Source organism: Pagrus pagrus (assembly GCF_965226575.1).
Source record: "Pagrus pagrus genome assembly, chromosome: 4".
NCBI lineage: Eukaryota > Metazoa > Chordata > Actinopteri > Spariformes > Sparidae > Pagrus > Pagrus pagrus.
The window spans coordinates 34,395,845-34,420,251 of NC_140188.1; the positions used below are offsets into that span (position 1 = coordinate 34,395,845).

At 43.0% G+C, this 24,407-nt stretch overlaps 1 protein-coding gene across 2 annotated transcripts in view; it reads left to right on the forward strand.

Moving 5' to 3' along the window:
- The window catches only part of efhd1 (EF-hand domain family, member D1), a 94,577-nt gene that overhangs the window by 45,904 nt on the left and 24,266 nt on the right, over positions 1–24,407 (forward strand). For both annotated transcript variants that reach the window (XM_084351651.1, XM_084351650.1), the window contains exon 2: positions 20,197–20,344. In XM_084351651.1, the coding sequence (XP_084207777.1) occupies positions 20,197–20,344 (148 nt within the window). The remainder of the gene's footprint in view (positions 1–20,196; positions 20,345–24,407) is intronic.

The following is a 24,407-nucleotide window of genomic DNA, read 5'->3' on the forward strand; positions in this document are numbered from 1 at the left end:
GCTGCCACCAGCAAATAAATAGGCTGATTTGGTGTAAACATGTTAACAATGTTAGCTTGTTGTTAGCTTACAATGCTAGCATAGAGGCTAACGTCTCCGTTGAACAAGTAAACAAGTGTTGACAACACTGCAGAGACAGACACCCTCTAATAACACAGAAACAAACTAACGGCAGCTTTCACAGTCATCAGCAGCATCAGCATGAAAGTTATCTGTGTCACAACATCCACAATAAAGACGAAGGTTACCTGCTCAACAGAAACGCCGCTGTATCAGCACCGGGTCCATATCTTCACGGACCTTTCGCCACCGTTCAAATGATGACCCGATGTTTATTCGGTTTGAGCCCACTTTGTTTCACATCTCGCTTTGTGTCTTTTCAGTGACAGACTTTCTTTCTTTGACTCTTTGTCGGTGGGGCGAGCAGAGGCAGCTGAACGGCTCAGGGCAAAACAAACCTCTTGTCCGCTTGTAGTTTCAAATGCGGAAGTGGGTCGGGACCAGACGTGAGCAGGAGCAGGAGAGTGAGCGAGGATTGGATCGGAAAATTGATCCAATAGGAGCCATCCGGGCCGGATGGTTCCTATTGGTCAATTTCTTTTCAGTTTTACAGACACTAGAGAGAATGGATTTTTTTGGTTCCTTTTACTCTCCACATTGTGTGGGTGGTACTATTGGGTCATAACCACCATGTAAATGATGTTAATAATAATAACAAATCTTTCAAATCGTAGACCATAGCTTTAAAGTCTGATTCTGTGGGAAACACTGACCACCACAGTGAGGCAAACTTTTCCCTTATTAACATTATCAGGTTTCTTCTTCTAAAATATGGCCCATTAGCACTTCACGTTTTGCTTGAAGAGTCCTCCGCCATCATCTTGTCTGTTAACTGTCCTTACTTTTGCCATGTGATGAATGAAATCTGACTCACACTGTGCTGCTGCTGTATGGAGCAGTCACTTTCAGTTTATAATTGTGGCATCCATCATCTCAGTGTTGTCAAAAAAAGCCCAACAACAATGTGGGTGTTGGGCAAGTACGGCAGTTGTTGTATGCCTAAACAACTGTACACTTGTAAAATTGACTGCCGCAACAAGCCTAGTTTGGAGCAGAAGCAGGAGGGATGTTGCTTACAGTTACAGAGCTGGAATTGGTCTTGGGAAGAGTGGCTTGTCATAGACATTGAGTGACTGAACAAGAGACTTGCAAGCGACTCTGCTGTAAAAAGATTTTGACTTTTTTTAAATCTTGAATTTGTTGGACTTTTATCCCTTTTTTAAAAAAATCTTCTTTAACCTTTTATCATTTTTACAAAAGGCCTTGTTGTGTTATATATTTTCAAATTTTGGGATATTTTCTATCATATGCAATAGTTTTCACAATATCAAATATCATACAGCTATTATGGCATTTTCAGGCTTTTCTTTTAAAAAAGAAAATGCACGTGGCACTATTAAGTGTATATGGCGACATTTGATGTGGTGAGGAACCAGTGACTGACTAGCTGCACCTACAACTGTCAGCTATTTTGTCATGCTACAATTCATTCTTTGCACTAAAGGTCAAATGAAAAGTTTAAAATGATTCCCAGTGTATTAAAACACAAAAAATAAAATCCTGTGCTTTGAATAGTAGATACAGCTGTCATCAATAACCTGAACCTTAAATACACATCATAATGTTGAGATCTGTGGGTTTTTTTTCCGTGTGTTTCCACGCTCAATGTAAGACCTAATAAGTTAATCTAAAATGTCTCCACTGACTGTTTATAATCTTGTGGATGCTGTTATAATGTGTTGTGATTGAGATCCTGAGACACCATGCATCATGGAAAGCGACAAAGACATTGTTAAGGTTCATTTTTTTTCTCTATCACATCAGTCACCATGAGTAAGTACTGAACCCTGTCCTGCTCTCACTTCCTAAGAGAGATGCTGTTTGCTCGTGGGAAGTTCACCAAAGACTTGGTAGGGAAGACCGTCCAGATCGCAGTGCAGTGCAGTCACCAAAGACTTGGTAGGGAAGACCAACCCGATCTCAGTGCAGTCTCCTTTTTTTAAAAAGATGCATGGCCCTCACTGCCGGGGACAGACACTGTTCTCTTCGTTCACAGTCTGACAATGCAAGTGCAAATAATGAATAGCAAATTAAGAGAATAGCATACAATTTCATCTTAGGTGCAGCTATATCTTCCCCAAGTTGTCTTACATAGATGAGTGTTGCCTCAACTGCCACGACAGCTGCACGTGAATTTTCTTTTCAACGTAAAAGCCAGAAGATGCCGTAATTGCTGTTCAATATTCAATATTGGGGAAAAACTTTTTTTTTTTTTTGTAAACATATTTTATTGCAACAGGGTGAAAAGATATACATTGGCACCATATAGAAAGTTATTTCACATATACATGTCCCATTAGACCCAAACGTCCCTTGCCAAATCCCACCCCCCCACCCCTGTGGGCTGGCTCACCAGTGTTCGTAACAGTATGGGGCCTTGCCTGCACGCCCCAGACAGGAAAGCACTACATATTAAAATAAAAACAAAAAAAACAATAATGAGAGGAAACTAGCTCAATACCAAACATTTTTAAACAGACAACTATAAACCTACATATAAGCAGGTAAGTATGTGCGAGAGACCAACAAACAAACAACAACAAAACAAAGAAAACAAACAAAGAGGAAAGACATCAGTTAGAGGGTCCACGTTAGCAAAAGGGAGGATATGTCACATTATACTAGCTCCATTCACCCTCTAGTTCAGCTTGATGATATCAACCTACTAGTCAGAGGAGAGAGCAGATAGTTTCTTGAAGTAGGAAATGAGGGGTTGCCAGTGATTGAAAAACTTTGCAGTTGAACCTCGAAGGGTGAACTTGATCTTCTCTAGGTCCAAGAAAGACATTACATCGTGCAACCAAGAGGCACTAGACGGAGGTGTTTTCTGTTTCCATAGGAGGAGGATTCTTCTGCGAGCTATCAGTGAGATAAATGAAATTACATGTGCCTGTTTCGCTGAAACATGAGTGCCATCTCCAGGAATGCCAAATATGGCAATCATTGGAGATGGCGTGATTGTTAACCCCAGCACCTCAGAGACAATTTCAAAGAATTCATTCCAATAGTCAGCCATCTTTGGGCGGTAATATCAGGGTATATGTTTGACAACCTGGATTTACTGTAATGTACCCTGTGGAGTACCTTAAACTGAATAAGCTGGAGTTTTGCACAAGATGAGCAAGCATTTATTTCTTTTAATGCCCGCTCTCATAACAAGTCTGAAAGAGTGACTCCCAATGCCGTTTCCCATTCAGTCTTTATTTTAGTGAGCACAGATGGTGTGTCAGGGGTTAACAAGTTGTATAAGAAAGAAATATGACGCCTGTTCATTGCTGTCAGTGGCCTCAGATGATCAATTCCAGTGGCTAGTGGGGCATTTGGGAATGACGGTGTATTAAACTGGGCAAAGTGTCGGATTTGAAAGTATCGGAATAGGTCTGACTGTTGTAGATGAAACGTAGTACACAGATGGGCAAAGCTGGCGAAAGTGCCTTTATGATGTAGGTCACCTAACACACGCAGGCCCTGTCTGTTCCAGAAAGAAAATCTAGAGTCGATTTTAGCCGGTTTGAATTTGTCGTTATTACAAATTGGTGTAGCTAAGGGAAGTGTGTTCCAGTTGAAGTGATTTTTAATTTGCTGTCAGATTTTTAGTGTGGATATGACTACTGGACTGGAGCTATACTCATTTGGTTTAGGTAGTTTACAATGACACACTAGGGCCTTTAAGGAATTGGAATGGGAGAGGTGTGATTCGAGCTGGCACCAGTGAGTGTCAGGATGGAAGGCCCAATATGCGATCTTGTGCATATTGGCTGCCCAGTAGTAGTGTTGTAAATTTGGAAGACCCATTCCACCCCCTGATTTAGGTCATTGTAGTAATAATTTGGTAAGTCTTGGTGGTTTTCCTTCCCATACAAAAGCAGAAAACACAGAGTCAATCTTACGAAAGAAGGATTTAGGAAGGAAAAGGGGTAGACATTGAAACAGATAAAGATACTTCGGGAAAATGTTCATTTTGATGCTTGTATCCTTCCTGCTAAAGTGAGAGGCAGGCTATTCCACCTCTGAAGGTCTTCTTTTACTTTCGCTGTCAAGACAGTGAAGTTATTATCGTGCAATTTGCTAATTGTGCGAGCAATATTAACCCCTAAATATTTAAACCCGGCTGGGGAGAAATTAAATGGATAGTTGTACTGCAATAAGTTCTCTGCTAGCTGGTTCATAGGGAAATACACACTGGCCAGCAGCATAGCCATCACAGTGTCCTGTTTTGGGGCAGTCGGCCCAGGATCCACCGCGTCACTTTCCTCCTGACAAGACCTGTCAGTTAGACTCTCAGCTAGTTCTGCCACCACTGAATACGCCTCATCTCTTTGGTCGTCGGAGAGAAAGGAGAGCTTCTTGAAGCGTGGGTCAAGCACCGCCGCACTGATGTAGACACTTCTTTCCAGCCCTGGCCCTTTAAGCTCCCATCGCCTGTCCATCTCCTCGGACAGCGTAGTCTTGATGATCTTTGTGATTCGACTCTCGTCCTCATGCACCACCAAATGTCTTTTTTTTAATATTCATAAGCATGGGGACAGTGGCAGACAGGGATGCATTATTTTCTTGGGACAAAAGCTCTGTCAGAGTGATCATTGGTTTCAGAACAGCGACAATGTCCTCTGCTATGCGCCACTGTGATGTGGATAGCTCCAGGTCACGATCGGACCATTTGCCTCACACTCTCATCTGTGAGCACGGCTGAAACTGGCCCCTTCTGTTCTATCAAGCGATCGAGCATCAAATAAACAGAGTTCCAACGGGTGACAACATCCTGCACCAGTTTATGCTGAGGAACATTCTGTTGTTTCTGCTTATCTTGAAGTGCTGTGGTGGCCTTTGCGCTTTTTTTGAAATGAGAAACTGTCAGAAAAAAGGCCGCTGCAAGGCGCTTTAAGGTTCAATAACCCCTTTAAAACAAAAATGATGGTCCAACCACAATAGCACTTCAGTGCAAAGGTGTATTTATTTTAGCCGTGCAAACAGTGACAAAAAGAAAAGAAGCCACAAAATGATGAGAAACCAAAATTAGTATGATACAAAACATGTCTCTCAGGCTCAGCGATCCTACTCCCTTTAGGACCCAGCTTCAACTACTCTCACCAGGTTTCCTCAGCCGGCTTTAAGCCCAGTAACCACAGCCCCCATGGTCCGAACCAAAGATGCAGGGATGTCATATCAGCAGACATTAGTGAGTTACCAGGTAAGCATGAGCATATGATATTAAAACAGCGATCACACAACATGAAAAACAGTCTCTTTAGCAAATGCCTGAAAACCACCTAAATTTCACATCTTCATCCTTCACATATGCTCTGGGCCAGTTTATTACCTCAGTTATCTCCCCCTCCCCGTGAGCTCACCCAAATTACAATTTCCCCGGGACTACTTCGCTTAAAAACCTCACTAGAGCGCTAGTCTGGTTTGTCCCGATGCAGCACCCATACCCCGGAAGTGCAACCACGGAAACGCGACCAAACAAAGAAGTCCAGTCCCGCGTCTGCCGGTCTAACACGATAAGTACCGATCAAAACTGCATAATTGCTGTACTCATTTGCAGCCAATAAACCATGTATGATTGACTTACTGCTCTCGTCATTTTATTTCACGGAGGATTACGTGGGTTATGTGTGTGTGTTTTCTGAAAGGGTTAGCCATTAGCTGCTAAACGGTGCGTGCACTCACTGCTGCAGCTAACAAACAGAGGGGAGATTACAGGTGTGTTATGAGGGGGAAGCTGCCGTGTTTGGTGACAGAGCCCACTGTCACATTTACCCCCTTCTCTTCCAGATTGGCGAGGATCGGCAAGAAACCAAGCGCCTTGCAGCAGCTACAGTGCAGCAAATGGGGTCCTGCTTCAGAGCGCTGTTTATGCAGAGTTGTAATGTATGGCCCGCGCAGCGCACCCCTTTCATATTTCCCCAGGAGGGCTGCTGGACCAACTGGTTGGTGCACGCAACCATTTTTGCTGCGTTGTCATGCACCACAGAAACGATCTTGGTACTTGGAATGTCCCACTCGCAAATGATCTCCGTCAGTTCTCGTGCAATGTGATCGGCTGTGTGACTGTCCTCCATTTTTTTTGTTTCTAAAACAAAACTCTCCAGTCGCCAGTCTCCGGTGATAAAATGTGATGTGACTGTGAGATAAGCCTCCATCTGAAGCGAGGTCCAGATATCAGTTGTGAAACTGACAGCTTCACAGTCCTGCATTGCCTTGAATATCTCTGACCGTGTCGATAGATATTTTGTGTGCACGACATCCATCACTGTAGCTCTTGTAGGGACGGTGTAGCCTGGCTCAAGTGTGCGCAAGAGTTCTTTAAATCCCGCACCCTCAACAATGTGCACAGGCCTCATATCAAGTGCCACAAACTCCGCAATTTTTTCATTAATTTCCTTTTTTCTCTTCTCTGAAAGTGGTGGTCTCAAATCAAGTTTTTTTTGCATTAATCTCGGGGCCGCCGCTGATGCAGATGTGCTGGCTGAGCTGTCGTCATGACACTGCGTGTGTAACTGTCAGAAAAATGATATAATAATATAGGGTTTTATTGACAGATAGGGTTTTTTGTTTGTTTGTTTGTTTTGTAAAGTTAACAAGCCTTACCCGTTTCAAATGATAGGCCATGTTGGTTGTCGTCGTGTGATATGAAAGAAGCTGCTGACACAACTTGCACTTAACTTTCTTCGGGTCATCTTTAACTTTTTCAAAATACTCCCACACTTTGGATGATTTTTTAGTAGCCATTGTGAGCCAATAAATCCGTAGATGCTAACGGTCCTGTAGTGTGCTGCTCACCTGCGCTCATTTGGATTGTGCAACTGCAGTGGGTGATTTATTAATAGTAGTATTAACGTAGTGTTATGGACTAGCGGGTCTAGGAAGATTCAGGTAAACGTAACATGTGCTAATCCTAACCTGGAGTGTGTGAGAAGGAGAAAGAACATTGGAAAGAAGCAGAGCGGAGATGGACTGGTTTCACTTAGAGAAAAGTGTGGAGGTGGGTCGGCCTACCGGAGGTTGCTGGTCTTCCAGGACGACACCGCCGCCAGCTCAGACCTGTGCTCTCTCTGGAGCGGCGAGCTCTGTCTTTGGTTTTCAGTTCAAAGTTTTTTAAAAGAATGATGGTGGATGGGTCTTCGTGCCCCAGGCTGGTTCTCATGAGGGTAAGGTGCGTCTCTCTTCAGTTGGCTTCTCAAGCGTGGCGCTCACTCAGGCTACTTCACAGCCCCAGCACCCCCCACACACAGGTGAGTCACTTTTCTTTGATTCCAGGGGCAGGAGGCACACGCCTCTCCAAGTGAGGTCATCCCAACCTCATCACCGCTTAACCACACCTCTTACATCTCTCATGAAAACCAGTCCATTAACAGAAAAAGAAGAGAAAAGAAAGAAAAGGAGGAACTACAATCACTCTACTCCCAACATTCCTCCCCCCCTGCAACAAAAAAAACAACCCAGAGCCACCCTATTTGTTTTTTTTTTCTATTATTCTGTTTATCCTTTTTATAATAATTTTCCTCGTTTTCTTAAAACTTCAATATAGACATCACATTAATACAACACAGGGAATGCGCCTATCAATTTGAAAAATGATGTAAACGTTTAATACGTCTTTTAACCCCAATACCTTAAGTGCTAGCAGTGATGCACTACTATTGCACTCCAAAACTTTTCACATACACAACTACTAATACACTCACCCCCTTGACAAGGCATCTGCAATGACATTCTCTTTGCCTGGCAAATGCACCACGGTCAAGTTATATGGTTGCAAAATCAAGCTCCAACGAAACACTCTCTGACTAGATGTTTTGAACTTTGACAGGAATGTTAGTGGATTATGGTCAGTGAGGACCACCAGATCACCTCCAGCACTAGAGACATAAACCTCGAAGTGTTGAAATGCTAGAACAAGTGCCAGGGCCTCCTTCTCAATGGTGAAATATCGCTTCTGATGGCGATTCAGTTTCTTAGAGAAGTATGCCACGGGCCTGTCTATACCTGACACATCAGTCTGCAGTAGTACTGCCCCCACTCCAACATCACAAGCATCCACTGCCAGCTTGAATGGGGAAGAGAAGTCTGGAGCAACCAGTACTGGTTCACTAGCTAAAATAGCTTTAACCATCTCAAGAGCTTTCTGACAATCTGCTGACCAGCTAAACTTTTTCAGCAGGTTTGTTAGTGGTGACGTCACAGCTGCAAAGTTTGGAACAAAACGTCTATAGAAGCCACACATTCCTAAAAGGCGCATTAGCTGCCGCTTTGTTTTTGGAACAGGCGGATCTAAAATGGCCTGCACTTTGGCAGTCCGAGGTCTAACAGAGCCTTGACCCACCTGGTGCCCCAAATATGTGACCTGCCCTTTTCCAATCTCACATTTAGGCAAGTTGACTACCAGCCCTGCTTGTTTAAGACGGTCAAACAGCTGTTCAATATGTTCCATATGGTCAGACCACGAAGCACTGTAACAAACCACATCATCCAAATATGTCACCGTGTTCTGTAATCCAGAAGTGACCAAATTCATTAACCTCTGAAAGGTTGCTGGGGCATTTTTCATGCCAAATGGGAGGACTTTACAGCGATACAAACATTCAGCCGTAACAAATGCAGATACATCTTTGGCCCTTTCTGTCAAGGGCACTTGCCAGTAGCCCTTTAATAATTCAAATTTAACACATATTGTGCATTGCCAATCCTATCTATGCAATCCTCCAGTCTGGGTACAGGATATGCATCAGTTTTAGTAACGTTGTTTAACTTTCGATAATCAATACAAAGGCGCACAGTTAAATCAGGCTTGGGAACAAGGACTACAGGAGAACTCCACTCACTCGAGCCCTGCTCAACCACCCCAATTTCCTCCATGTACCGCAACTCCGGTTTCACCTGAGCCCATTTCTGTGGGTTAATCCTATAAGGATGCTGCTTAATGGGTGTTGCCTCACCAATGTCGACATCATGAGTTATTAGCTTTGTTAAACCAGGTGTATTACTGAACAGAGGACTAAACTGCTCCACTAGATGTACAACATCCTCTCTCTGCTCTGTGGTGAGATGACTGAGTGACTTTCTGAGACTGGCCAGGGCGCTGAAGTTCTTAAGCCTAGCAATAACTGGCTCACCTGACCCAACCCCATCATCCTCACTCTCCCCACCCTCCACAGCAACCCGAGGTGTTATACAGACTACGGACGAGTCACGAGTATAATAAGGTTTCAGGAGGTTGATGTGACATAGCCGTGATTTTTGTCTCCGGTCAGGTGTTTCAGTAACATAGTTACAATCACTGACCTTCCTGATAACCTTATACGGACCATAGAATTTCACCCCCAGCTTGTCTCCACCCATGGGTAACAACACCAAAACCTGGTCTCCTATGTTAAAAGTCCGCTTCACTGCTTTCCTGTCATACTGGGTTCTCATCTTTCCCTTAGCTGCTTCCAAATTACTCCTGGCCAGGTCACAAGCTGTATGCAGCCAGTCCTTGAAGGACGCTACATACTGCAGGACACCACACCGAGCATCTGTCTCAGAAGCTGACCACAACAGCTACTCTTTCACCATCCTCGGTGGTCCCCTTACTTGATGGCCATAAACAAGCTCGAAAGGGCTAAAACCAGTAGCCTCATTCACCGAATCTCTTATAGCAAACAATAAAAATGGTATTGCTACATCCCAGTCAGTTGCATAACTAACACAGTTGGTCTTAATCATAGACTTTAAAGTCTGATGGTACCTCTCGATTGCACCCTGGGACTGGGGATGATAAGCCGATGACATGATTTGTTTGACTCCAAGCTCATGCATCACTTCCTGGAACACACCAGAAGTGAAGTTGGACCCACGATCATGTTGGACCTCTAATGGTAAACCTACCCTAGAAAAGAAATGCAGCAGAGCTTCCACTATGACCTTGGTCTTAATTGATCTCAACGGCACAGCCTCTGGAAATCTGGTTGACACATCCATAATGGTAAGAAGATACTCATTCCCTTTCTTAGTTTTCGGCAAAGGGCCGACACAATCAATCAGCACCCGAGAGAAAGGCTCCTCCATGACAGGCAGAGGGCAGAGAGGAGCAACTGGAATTGTCTGGTTGGGCTTGCCCACAACCTGGCAAGCATGACAGCTGCGACAGTACGACACAACATCTGTATGCATCTTAGGCCAGTAAAAATGTCTACTGACTTTCTCTTGAGTTTTACGGATGCCCAAATGACCAGCCATGGATACCTCGTGAGCCAAACGGAGGACTTCCTTTCTGAAACTCTCAGGTAACACAATTTGAGTCATGACGGTCCACAGCTCATCAGCAGGATGATCACGAGGCCGCCATTTTCTCAACAAGACGCCATCTTGGAGAAAGTAACCTTCAGCTACATCCTTCATATCCTCAGCACTAGCAGCTGTCCGTCTTAAAGGAGCTACAGAGGGATCCTTTTCCTGTTCAGATATAAGGGCTTCACGAGAAAACTGGGAGCAAGGAGACACCTCTGCCAGCCTAGCAAAAAATGTATCAGCCAAACCACCAGATACTTCATCCTGCTCACTGGAATTCCCCTGTGTAGTGGTACGAGCCTGAGAATGAGTCGCCACACACGCTGTAAACACCTCAGGATGCTCTCTCTCCAAAGCTACGGTCTCAGGGGCCTCACAAGGTTCCTCACTCACAACAGGTGTCACACAAACTTGAGTACCAGCTAAATCATTGCCTAATTCAAAGGACACACCTTCAATCGGCAAGGAGGGGACGACACCAACCACTACTGGCCCATTCACAATATTAATCGTCAGAAATTTGTTTGTGCAGAGGAACACTCACAAAACCACCACCAACTCCCTTCACAGGTGTGGAAGCTTTTAAATAGGTAGCAGCCGGTAGGTCTATGACACCCTGAACCATTAAGGACTGCGTAGCTCCTGTGTCCCTCAAGATGGATATAGGGACCATTTCACCATGAGGTGCACCAGAAACCGCTCCTTTTGACACAAAACCTTCAAACCCTTTTGCTACCTGGCAAGATGGCAGGTTCTGGCTGTCCACTTCATAGGGACTGATCTGAGTCTGAGCACTAATCAAGCCCACACTTTTCCCTTCTCCACTTTTCCTCTTGAGATGGGGACAACTGGACTTAATATGGCCTGGCTTCCTGCAGCAGTGACAGATAACATCACTTTTGGGAAAGTATGGTTTCTCATACCTTTTCCCTGGCACTGGAGACTGGGCAGAGGTAGGAGCTGATTTTAGCATAACAGCCTCTGTTGGCCTGTCAAATGCAACTTGCTTCCTATCCTGTCTGCTAAACTTTCCTTTCCAAGGTGACTCTGTGGATCAACTCATAAGAATCTGCTGCCATAGCAGCTTTTCTTAGATCAGTAATGCCCAACTCATTTAGATGTATCTCCATGTGCCGGGGTACACTGATTTTAAACTGCTCCACCAGCATGAGTTGCCGCAACTCTTGGAAACTGTGAGTTCCAGTGCTTGCTAACCACCTATCAAACACAGCCTCCTGTTGCCATCGAGGAAAGTCTCACTTGACTTGCGCTGCAGCGATCTAAATTTCTGTCTGTAGGCTTCTGGCACCACCTCATAGGCTGCCAAAATCACTCTCCTCACAATATCATAGTATCTGCTGTCAGAAACATCTAAAGCTGCATAAGCTTCCTGAGCTTTGCCTTCAAGCATGCTCTGGATAAGCAGCGTCCACTTGTCCTCGGGCCATTCTAGCTCTCGGGCAATTTTCTCAAAAGAGTCAAAGAAGGAGTTCACATCATCCCGATTAAACTGAGGCATGAGCCTCAAACAGCTGGAAACATCAAAACGAGCTTCATGTTTATGTTGTAAAGCATTGTTGTTCACTTTAAGTTTTTCCTGCTCCAAAGCCAGCTTTGCTAACTCAAGCTTCTGTTCTCGTTCTTTTGCTGCCACTTTTGCCAATTCAAGCTGAAAGGTGCGCTCGTTTTCCCTCTCTCTCTCTTTTTCCTGCCCAGGGTCATGCAAACGCAACACTGACATGAGAGTCTCCACAATTTCTGGCTTTTTAACATCTGAACTGACATCTACCTCACAATATTGAGCAACTGCGAGCAAATCTTCCTTTTTAAGCTTACGCAACTCACTGCGTCCAAAGTCACTTTCACAAAACACTTCCGCCTGGAAAGTTGTCATGGTTACCTCGTTTTTATCATTATATCTGGTGATTTTAATCTGCACATTGATAATCCATCCGACTCCTTGGCAAAATAATTTTTAAATTTACTAAGTTACTTGGACTTCACACAACATGTTACTCAGCCGACTCACAACAGAGGACACACTCTGGATTTAGTTCTTAGCTATGGCTTGTCAGCTAGTGTGTCGTCTGTTGTTGATTTGGCTGTGTCGGACCATTACTGTGTGTTTTTTTAATGTCACCAGTTTTATTCAGCGGGAGACTTCAGTGAGAACTGTCAGGAAACGCTATATTACCCCTGAAGTGGCTGCAAATTTTATTGACAATTTTGGTAAACATTCTCCAGCTACTCTACCCGTGTCCTGTGATTTTATCGTTGAACATTTTATGTCAAATCTCAAATCTACACTTGATCTCGTAGCTCCACTTTCTACAAAAAAGATACTGCCTAAACGCACAGCCCCGTGGAGAAATGAAGAGATCAAAAAACTGAAAAGAAATTGCAGGGTAGCAGAACGGAAATGGAGAAAAAACAAATTAACAGTTAATTATGAACTGTACTGTGAGCAATTAAAAAACTATAATAACGCTCTCAGGCATGCAAGAAATTCTTATTTTACCAGCATAATCACTAATCATAAAAATATTCCAAAAATACTCTTTAATACTATTGGTCTGTTAATCAACCCTGTTTTTAACAGACATCAACACACTCCTACAGACTCCCTTTGCGAGGACTTTGCAGACCACTTCAGGGGTAAAACTGATTTTATAAGATCTTCTATTTTATCGAGTCAAAATACTGTTCTTAATACATCAGAAAGCTTGCTTTTACCCGAGGAATCACTGGACAGTTTTGTTCTGGTTGACGCTGAGATGCTTGGTAGAGTTTTCTCCCAAGTAAAACCAACAACCTGCCTTTTAGACCCAATTCCAACATCACTTTTTAAAACGTTTTATGGATCCTTTGAAGTTGAGCTCTTGAATATTGTGAATTGTTCCCTTCAGACGGGCACTTTCCCTGCTGCCCTTAAAACGGCAGTAGTGAGACCACTTCTGAAGAAAAACAATTTGGACCCGGATGTTCTTAATAACTACAGACCAGTGTCCAACTTACCATTTTTAAGCAAAATTTTAGAAAAACTTGTTTTTATTCAGTTGAATGATTTTTTAAATAGTCGTTCTATCTTTGAGAAATTCCAATCTGGATTTAGAACAAACCACAGTACCGAGACGGCACTACTGAACTTGGACTTAAACAAGCTTACAGTCCTTGTGCTTTTTGACCTAAGTGCTGCTTTTGATACGGTAGATCACCCAATTCTTTTAACCAGACTAAAACATCTTGTTGGTGTCTCTTGTACTGCCCTTCAATGGTTTAGTTCTTATCTCAGAGATAAAAATTATCTGGTTAGTTTGGACACATGCTCCTCAAGGATACATGAAATTAAATGTGGTGTGCCCCAAGGCTCAATTTTAGGCCCCGTACTTTTTAACCTATACATGATCCCACTGGGAAATGTCATCAGGAGGCATGGTGTCAATTTCCATAGCTATGCGGATGACACACAACTTTACATATCTATGTCTCCTGATGACACAGGGCCTATTGATGCCCTTTTTAAATGTATCTTAGACATCAAATCCTGGATGGCAGAAAATTTTTTACAGCTCAACCAGAGCAAGACTGAGGTTTTAATTATCGATCCTAAGGCTCAGGGAGAGAAACTTTTATCAAAACTGCAAACGATATCTTTAACTCCATCCAATCAGGTAAAGAATCTGGGCGTCATCTTCGACTCTGAGCTCAATTTTATTCCACACATTAAACAGGTTACAAAAACAGGATTTTATCATTTAAAAAACTTAGCCAGAGTCCGCCCCCTTCTCTCCTGTGCTAACACAGAGACGCTAATGCATGCTTTTATTTCCAGCCGTATTGACTACTGTAATGCCCTGCTTTCTGGTCTTCCAAAAAGAAACATCTTAGGTCTACAACTTTTACAGAACTCAGCAGCACGTGTTCTGACAAAGACCAAAAGGCGGGCTCATATCGTCTCAAGCGTGGCGCTCACTCAACACCGGTTTTAAAATCACTGCATTGGCTCCCTGTGTGTTTTAGGATCGATTTTAAGGTCCTTTTAATGTTTTTTAAATGTCTTAGGGGTTTGGGACCTTCTTATCTTTCAGAACTGCTTTTACCATATGAACCCTCGCGGACCCTGAGATCCTCCGGCACTGGCCTTTTGATAATCTCTAAAGCTAGAACACGAATTTACGGTGAGGCAGCTTTCCAGCACTACGGCCCCCGTCTGTGGAATAGCCTGCCGGAGGACCTGAGGGCCGCAGAGAATGTTAATATTTTTAAAAGCAGGCTCAAGACCCACCTATTTAACCTGGCTTTTAACTAATGTTTTATTCTCTAAGCCAATTTATATTTTAGTCCTCGCTATTTATTTACTTTTATTTATTTATTTATTTATTTTTATTTACTTTTACTGTTTACTTACCTATTTATTCTTATAGCAGAGCTGATTTGAGCTACTTTTAGTGTTTTATTTATTTAACTTTCTTAGTCCATATAGTTTTATGTAATTTTTAGGTAGTTTTATGTAATTTTTAGGTAGTTTTATGTTTGATGTTTTATGTTTTTATTGTCTCTAGTTCTTTTATGCTCTTGTTCAATATCTCCAGTGTTTCCTCGGTGGGGGCTGTCTGCGCTGGGGGCTGCGTTCGGCCGTGTCTGGGATGTCTCTGTCTCGTGGCGAACATCAGCAGGGCTTGGTGGGGGGCCTATGGCAGTGCTTAGCCGCGCTGCTGTGGGGCCCTCGCTGGCCTGTAGCTGGGTGGGCGCCTGAGTGGAGGTGTCCTGGCCTGGGCTGTGGGCGGCCCCTGGTGCAGACGGCCTCCTGTGACAGCGTTTCCTGACCTGGCTCCTCTGTGTTCAGCCACATGTTTTTAAGATCAATTTTATTTGTGTGTGTGTGTGTGTGTGTGTGTGCATGTGTGTGTGTTTATATGTGCTGGGGTTGGGGCCTTGGGTGGGGTAGGGCGGGATGGGGGTTGTTTTTAAAACATGTAAAGCACTTTGTGCTACATTTTTTTAATGTATGAAAAGTGCTTTAAAAATAAAGTTATTATTATTAAGTTATTACCGCTTCCAAACACTCACCAAAGTAGGAAAAAAAGAGACACGCTCTCACCAAATTACCCTTCAGGTAACTAATATAAAATAGCCATACAAACTTTTAGCCAACAAAGGGAAGACAACTCGTAGCTCACTAAATTATCGGGTCCAGATACAAACATGAACCGCACGTCGGGCGTCCATGAACCACAAACCGATACACTTCGGTACCCACCGGAAACACCAGCCACAACGAGCCAAAGCTATCCGCCAAACCAAACCATTACCATTAACCTGTAAACCTATACCCCAGTTTTTAAACCTAAACGCACACAGTAAATGCTCTTACTTAGCTTAGTTTTGCATACATGCACAAACATCTGTTTTAAAACGAGAAGGCGACACCATGTAGCTACTCTGCCCGTAGCCGTATGTCCGTGACCTACCGCTAAACCTGGCAACATACAGCTTTTAACGAGCTGAATACAACTCAGTTGTGCCTCTCCTCGCAAACAGGATGCTTGGATGTAACTCTCTAACTTCGAAAGGATCCCGGACGAGCCCCCAAAATATGTTACGGACTAGCGGGTCTAGGAAGATTCAGGTAAACGTAACGTGCTAATCCTAACTTGGAGTGTGTGAGAAGGAGAAAGAACATGGGAAAGAAGCAGAGCCGAGATGGACTGGTTTCACTTAGAGAAAAGTGTGGAGGTGGGTCGGCCTACCGGAGGTAGCTGGTCTTCCAGGACGACACCGCCGCCAGCTCAGACCTGTGCTCTCTCTGGAGCGGCGAGCTCCGTCTTTGGTTTTCAGTTCAAAGTTTTTTAAAAGAATGATGGTGGATGGGTCTTCGTGCCCCAGGCTGGTTCTCATGAGGGTAAGGTGTGTCTCTCTTCAGTCGGCGTCTCAAGCGTGGCGCTCACTCAGGCTACTTCACAGCCCCAGCACCCCCCACACACAGGTGAGTCACTTTTCTTTGATTCCAGGGGCAGGAGGCACACGCCTCTCCAAGTGAGGTCATCCCAACCTCAGCACCGCTTAACCACACCTCTTACATCTCTCATGAAAACCAGTCCATTAACAGAGGGAAAGAGAAAAGAAAGAAAAGGAAGAACTACAATCACTCTACTCCTAACATTAGTAAGAAGCTAAGACTACCGTTTAAACGCACACATTATTTTGAAGTCTTTATTAACAGAAAGTAAGCAGATTTTGTGTCAAAATAGGCTTTGATATAATGAAAAAAATACATTCTTTGTAACAATTTATGCTCAGCAGCCGTGGGCACCCTCATATAGTCAGAATGGTATGGTCTTGGTTACATAACAACATTTTCCGACAATTTGACTAGTCGAATAGTCGACTATTGGAGGTCAGCCCTACTAACAATAGTACAAAATTCGATAGGAGAGTGGGATCTAGTCTCCAACTCCGAAATTCCTTTGGCTGATTTTTGAAGGTGAAGTTGAGGCTGACAGGAGAGTGATCTGTATTAACCCTGGCCAGATATTCAACCGAGGTGACTGATGGAAGAAGGTTCTTATCAATGAAAAGATAGTCAATACATGAGTGGGAGTTGTGAACGTGTGAGAACGTGTGGTCAATACAGCCACATTGGTTCATAAATGATAGTAAGGTCTGAGCCATTTTAGAGCGTGATGTAGTTTTTGGATTTGACTTATCGAGTTGAGGGTCTATCACTGAGTTAATATCTCCCCCAAATATTAAATAATGAGAATGCAGTTTTGGTATCAAGGATAAGAGTTTCTTCATGAAAGTTTCGTCATCAAAGTTTGGGGCATATACGTTCACTAAAACAACTGGAAATTGACAAAGTGTGCCAACTACAATGACATAGCGCCCGTTCGTGTCATAAACAGCTTCGGTAAAATTAAAAGCAACATTTTTCTTAACGAGAATTGCTACACCTCGTTTTAGTGTTGAATTTGGAATGAAACATTTGACTGATCCACGGCCTGCTAAGTCTGTGATGGTCTGTGACACGCAAGTGCGTTTCCTGCTAGAAAATAATGTCAGCCTTGAGATCCTTAATATGGGAGAAGATCCTCGCCCTCTTGACAGGTCCATTAAGACCATCTACATTCCACGATATAAATCTAGTTGGGCGCATATTACCTACATTTGTGTTTTTGTTAGTAGCCATAATAACTACTTAAGGGGGAAATTTGACACCATTCTGCCTGTAGATCTCTTTAAACTAAAGGTGACAGCAAGTGACAACGATAACAGCAAAGAAGAGGGAATGACAAACAAAAGTAAGCAGAGTAAACAAAGGCAAACAAACAGAAAAACACACACATATCTTTAGAATATAAAAAAGAGCGACAGCCAGCCCACCTGCCCACCCACCCACCCAATGTCTGCTCCCAACAGGGCAGACTTCGGGTAACATTATCTACTTCGACTTCCAGAGGAACACAACAAACGAACTCACCCATCTCAGCCTAATGCGGAGAGGGCTACCTACTGTCGTCATGAACCACCTAAATTACCAAGATTAGTGGAAGCAGTGACTAGAGCAGGGGGACTGTAGTCATCTGCTCTAAGATCCTGGAGATCTGGCCAAAACAGTAAAGAGCAGTCAACAGTTTAACATAGCCAGATGTTAGTAAATACAACATGACTAGAACTAAGCAGAAGCTCACCCACCACTGTAGTGGCAGCTAAACATTATTTAACTTAGAGATGTGGGTATTAGAGACAGAAGTCTTAGTGTGTACCGCTGAGTTAGCCACTTATACTAACTGAAAAAGTAGAGAGAGATTATAACAGGCAACTGTAACAAGCTTTGAATGTTGCCAGTAACTGCAGTTAGTTCTTACCATAAATAGATTAATTTCAGTCCCATTTATTGTCCAGCCAGGTGTTGGTTGAAAAACTTCTCAGCATCCTCTGCGGCGTGGAATCGGAGCTCCCTCTGCTGGTGAGTGACGCAAAGGACAGCGGGATGGCGAAGGGAAAACTTTATGCCTCTCTGGTAGAGCTTTGATTTGACCGGATTGAAAGTAGCTCTCTTTTTAGCGAGAGCATTACTCAGATCAGGAAAAAGAAAGATCCTGTGCCCCTGGTAGGTGAGTGGTCCCTTCCTCCTCGCGATCGTCAGTACGAGCTCTCTCTGTTGGAAGCGAAGGAAGCGGATGATAATCGGCTGCGGTCTCTCTCCATCAGTCGGCTTGGCCCTCAGCGTACGGTGCGCTCTGTCCAGCTCCGGTAGCGTCCTGAGAGAGTCATCCTGCAGCAGGTCGATTAGAAACTGTGACATAAACGCAGAAACCGCTCCACCTTTGCAGCCCTCTGGGAGCCCGATTATGCGTAGATTATTGCGGCGGGAGCGATTTTCGAGGTCATCGGTCTTTTCGGTCAGCTCTTTATTCTCTTGCTGTAGTTTTTCCACCCGTTTCTCCAAGCTTGTCAGTCTATCACTGTGATCCGTGAGCGCCTCCTCCATCTCGGTAAAACGGGGTTCATAGTCCTCAAGTTTTTTACGGAGTGCGTCCAGGGATTGGTTGATGGTGCGAGGGAAGCTTGCATTTCGGAGGAAATGGCAGCGCAGGTCTTCTCCAACTCGGATTGAAGTGCAGAGATAGACAGGACCTCAGTCTCGGCGGCAGGTTCATCCACGCTGTTAGCCAGCATGCTAGCTCCAGTCCCAGATTTGCCTTTGTGAGAGGTTGCTTTGTTTTTCCCCGACATATCTGGGACTATAACTGCCCTAATGTTTATTCACTTCCCTGTGGCTGCAAATTTCAGCACTTGGTGGTATACTTTTGGACAAATATTGAACTATATTCAGAGCCACTCTCCGCACGTCCATCCTAGTCAGTCGCCGTACCGGATGTCGGGAAAAACTTTTCATGTGAGGGCAAATCTCAAGAAATTTGATAATAACTCATATTGGCTCAAGCCTACTTTAGTACTCACTCAGCCTCTACTTCGCTGTACTTGCACTCTATCTAGACAGCTTGGCCCAGCGTTCCAGACCCTGTGCAGCTAGCTGGGTATAGCTTGTGGCCTTAGTTACTGGGGCAGCCCCATCGGATTCAGCTGCATTCACCTGGTCTGCCACTGTGCCTCCCTCTGTTGCTCACTCCGCCTCAGCCTGTTGCTAACTTCCCCTGATGTTTCTCTTCCGCTGTCTTTCTTGTACCTGTGGTTGTTCTACTGCTGGCTTGAGCTGGGCAGGGGAGTTCCTTGTTGGCATGGCGTGCCAGCACCACTGGGCCCTTCCTCTCCCTCCCCCTCTGTGAATCCTCTGTGCACCTATATTAATATATACACCAGTCAGTAACCACACACACATGTTGTCCTCACCTGAACCACAGGTGGGTGTAGCACTGCTCCCCCCTCTTCAGATCCCGCACTGCGTCGGCCTCCTCGTCCCATCCTCTGCACTCTTCTTTCAGTATTTCACTTCTCGCTCCTGTTAATTGCTTATGCCTGTGGCCAGGACAAAACACAACAGAAACTAAACACATTGACAACATTGATTAACTTTAGGTATTGGAGTAATCACATTATATTATAAGATAACAGTAACTTACAACGATTAAAACTAGTGTTTCAAATAAGCATTTACTAATGGCACCCATCTTAATTAAGGTGCTAGTTCACACATTATATAATAGTTTATGAAGCATCTGCTAAACAGTTAATAAAATAGAAATGTTAATTGAATAATGAATGCATTAGTAAATGCAGTAATAAGCATTAACTAGTGGCTCACTAACAGATAACTCGTGTCTGTTAATCATTCAGGTATGACACTGGTAAAGATGGCTTCATCGACCTGATGGAACTAAAGCTGATGATGGAGAAGCTGGGAGCTCCACAGACGCACCTGGGCCTCAAGAACATGATCAAAGAGGTGGACGAAGACTTTGATGGAAAACTAAGTTTCAGAGAGGTGAGAGCATGACTTCCTTAGGCATTGGTGTATCCTGTTACTGTGCCATGTGACTTGATGACTGGGGTTGCTGTGTTTTTTATTTTTGGTGATGTAGGGGTATTATAGCTTGGGATGCATGTGCATCCAAGCGTGGGATGAATATAATACTGGTTATTATGTATTATAAGTGTAAATAATTATCAGACCTGTATTATTTTCAGACTCACTGCATCAACAATCCGTCTCATTCTTAAGTAACTTCAACTCCTTTTTTGTGTGTTTGTTTTTAATGTAATTCTTTTTCCCCTTGTATTTTAAGGTTAGACCATTTATTTTTAATATTGGCAACAGTTCTTTCTTTCTGCCCCACCTTGTTCACTGCAGTGGCAACATCCTCCCCAGCTTCATGTTTGGCTTTATTTATCAACCCACTGTTTAGTCCACCAAATAAAACATGTTGCCTGGCTTCAGTCTCCTCTACCATCACAGCGATTTAATCTTCCCAAAAGTTTGACTTTCTCTTTTTTTCCATGGCTATACCTGACTAAACCCTCAGTTGTGCTGCAATATATAGGGGGAATTCACAATCAATTTAAGTTGATTTGAGATTAATAGATCACAGGTGTGTACGTTACAAATGGGTTACTTAGAACCTGTTTAAGCAAGGTTTTTTATGCTCAGCCTATGATTTGAACAAAAGCACACTGTTGAAGTTCAAGTATAAATCCTAGAACATTTTTATCAATTAGGTTCTTGTAGTAGTTATGATTCCTGTTCAACTTTATAATGCGATCCAATCTTAAAGTTGCATTTTGTAAGATCTGGACATAATTTAAGTTTAAAACACGACTGTGAAGAAGTAACAGTTATGGCGTTATGTCCAAGATGCCTATGTATTGCATTGCAGAGATATCCATTGCTAGGCAGCCTCAAGCAGCCAGTACGGGCTGTCCCTTCTGTTATTCATTTTGTAATAAGTCCTCCTGGCCTGAGAGGCGATAGTGAGTCACTGTAGCCTCTAGTGTGCTGCAGGAGAGGATGAAGAAGTTGAGCCGGCTGGAGGAACTATGAAAGTTTACAGCCTCAGTTAGTTATTCAGTAAACTCAAAGATGCAGAAGCTCCAGAAAAACAACATCATCATCTCAGGCAACAGCTCCCGAAAAGCAACCACATCCACGGCAAGGAAAAGAAGCGACGTAAAAAGAAGCATGACAAGAGTACATTTTGCTGGGGCTTTCCAACGTTGGAGACAGCTGCGGGAGTAAAAAGATGAACTTGCAACGTTTCTTTAGACCAGTAAGTAACATCTAACGTTGCCTGTTTTCTTAAACATATCCTTAGTGTAACTAATGACAACACAAACTGTTACAGTTAGCGTGATGTGAATGTTTTCTTGTTCTTGCTAAAATTTAGCTTAGTTAGCTATAATGTAAACATATACACAATTGCTACACATGAAGATCATAAGATAGCGATTTTGACCGGCTGTATTCTTGCTCTGCTGTCACTTATTAGTTGGCTAGATTTATAACAGCTGACTGTAAATTGCGATTGTATGGTCCAAGTAATAGACAGACTATCATCGTTCAACTCTTCATATTGTAACAACTTGGCATTATGGTTATTTATGGTTATAGACCGTTATGTAACTTTGCTATACAGTTTTGAGGACATTACAAGGTTTCTTATGCGTGTCTCTCTGCAGCAATGTCACTGTTAGAGGTTGTGTACAGTCAGTAAATCATGAACGTGTTGCTCCAGGAATTAACAAGGCGCAACTCCGGCTTCTATTGTCATGAAGAAAAAACCAGGCCTGCAGAGCTGAAGATCCTGCTGCATCAAGTATCGGACTGACTGACAGTCACAAGTGAGTCTAAAGTGGCTGAAGATCTCACTTATTGTACTTTGTAAACCACATGCCTTGTGAAAACCATGTGGCTGTCTGATGAACACGTTTTTTCTCTGCAGTCCATGTTTCCGCTATGTGACAATATAAAATCATTTGTTTTGTACACAATTGTTCCTTACTTTCTTCCTGAAAGAGGGCAGATGGCACTGTGATGTATGTTTATCAGTACTGACATCTTCTGAGTGAAATAATGAATAAATCCTGTCTGTAATTTTAAAATTAAAGATCTTACTAAATATATCTTACATGTACAGAGGGCTTTACAAAATACATTCCAAACACAGAGTTGTGTATACTGTATATATCTAAGCCTTATCACATTACTGTTCACACTGTATAATAAACACAGTCCTGACGTGTTCCAATAAAAACAAATGTGTCTGAAGTAAAGTAATTGCCACAGTTTTGTCTTTTTAGGACCAGAATTCCAGTCCAGCCACTCCCAATGATGAATTACCACCCTGCCCTTTATTCTCATCTGTAGCTGGTCTCATCAGCATTGATTATTATTTGTATGTCTTACAATTTTAACTTGCAACAGTGAATTTGTATCGAAACAAATGAAATATCTAAGATAAATGACAAAAAGGGTTTGAACTAAACATTGAGAAAGGGGGAAATACTGCCCCATATTTGTTTGAAACAGGTAGCTGGAAATTACAAATGGCTCCTTTTTAGCACAAATTATATCTGCATATTGGCTAAAATCATAATTTCACACAAATGATAATGCTCCTGATCATCTGTTTTACAACAGAATGAGGATCAGAATGTCCCCTCAGTAAGTAGTTTCAGTAGCACTTCGCTCTACTACATCAGCTGGCCGGCTGGTACCGCCATCGCTAAGAGCAAACAAAGTGCTGCCCAGCGAAGTCGCGACTTTTCTCTACTCTGGCGCCCCAGTGGTGGAACGAACTCCCGACCAATGTCAGGACAACAGAGTCACTCGCCATCTTCCGCAAAAGACTCAAGACTCACTTGTTCAGACTTCACCTCAACCCCGCATAGCATGACTTTCTTGTGACAAATGTACTTATTGTAAGTCGCTTTGGACAAAAGCGTCTGCTAAAAGCCCTAAATGTAAATGTAGTTTCTAGAATTTAACTGAGTCTTGTCTAAGCCTGGACCACCAGCTGGACAAAGCAGGAATTGGCAATGGTCCCTGTAGGCATATTTTGAAAACTGAATTGGTAATATGCCTAAGGCAGCTCCTACATTTTTACCTGATCTTTATATACATCTTTAAATTTAATTGAAATTTGTATCATAAAACTAAATTTGCAGTAGTCAAATGATAGCAAACTAACTTGGAATTGACCTGAATAGGGCCTACAGCTTGTTGATCTGGCCCTTTTCTTGATCATGTCATGATTACCTTGCCTACTACTAGATGCATAAATGTTAACTCAATATGAGCATCTGGACGAAATGACGCATGGAACAGGACAGTGCTCACATCTACTTTGCAGCACTGTAAAATAAATAAAAAATGGAAATCAATACATTTCACATCATATTTGGGGGTTCCCAGCATCCACTGCATGGGGCGGTTTGGTATATCTTAAACGAGGGTGGACAGCTCTCTCTGACTGTGTATGAGTGTCACAGTGGGCTGAAATTGTAGAGGATAAAATGATATCTTTCTCCCTCTTTTCCCTTTCCTTAGCCAGTGTATGGCGTAGAAATATTGACATATTTACATAAAGATTGTGACTGTTAGCTATTAAACATAACAGTCCTATTTAAAAGTGTCATTAGCCAGCCTCTGGGGTTGCATCAGTTGTCTACATTGCAAAATCATTTTATAATTTGACTATCTCTGTAGCTGATGCATGTAGGTTAAGGACTTCCTTCAAAAACTGTCCTGCAGCACACCATTGAGCCGTTACAAACAAGTTATCACTTGTTTTTATTATCCATACAGGGGCTTGGTAATGCACCAAGGAAAAACTTAAAACAGAGTTAGATGAAATATAAAAGAGCAACATTAATGCTTTGAAAATACATTGTGCAGATGCATGTTGTTACCACCTGGCTCTAGGATGGCAACAAGAAGGGAGGCCACACACAGACATCTCAAGAAAAAAGTCATTTATTTAACTCAAACCAAGATAAATGTTAACTAATTAGTTTGATGTGTACAATAGGAAAGGTATCAGTGGTGTCAGCAG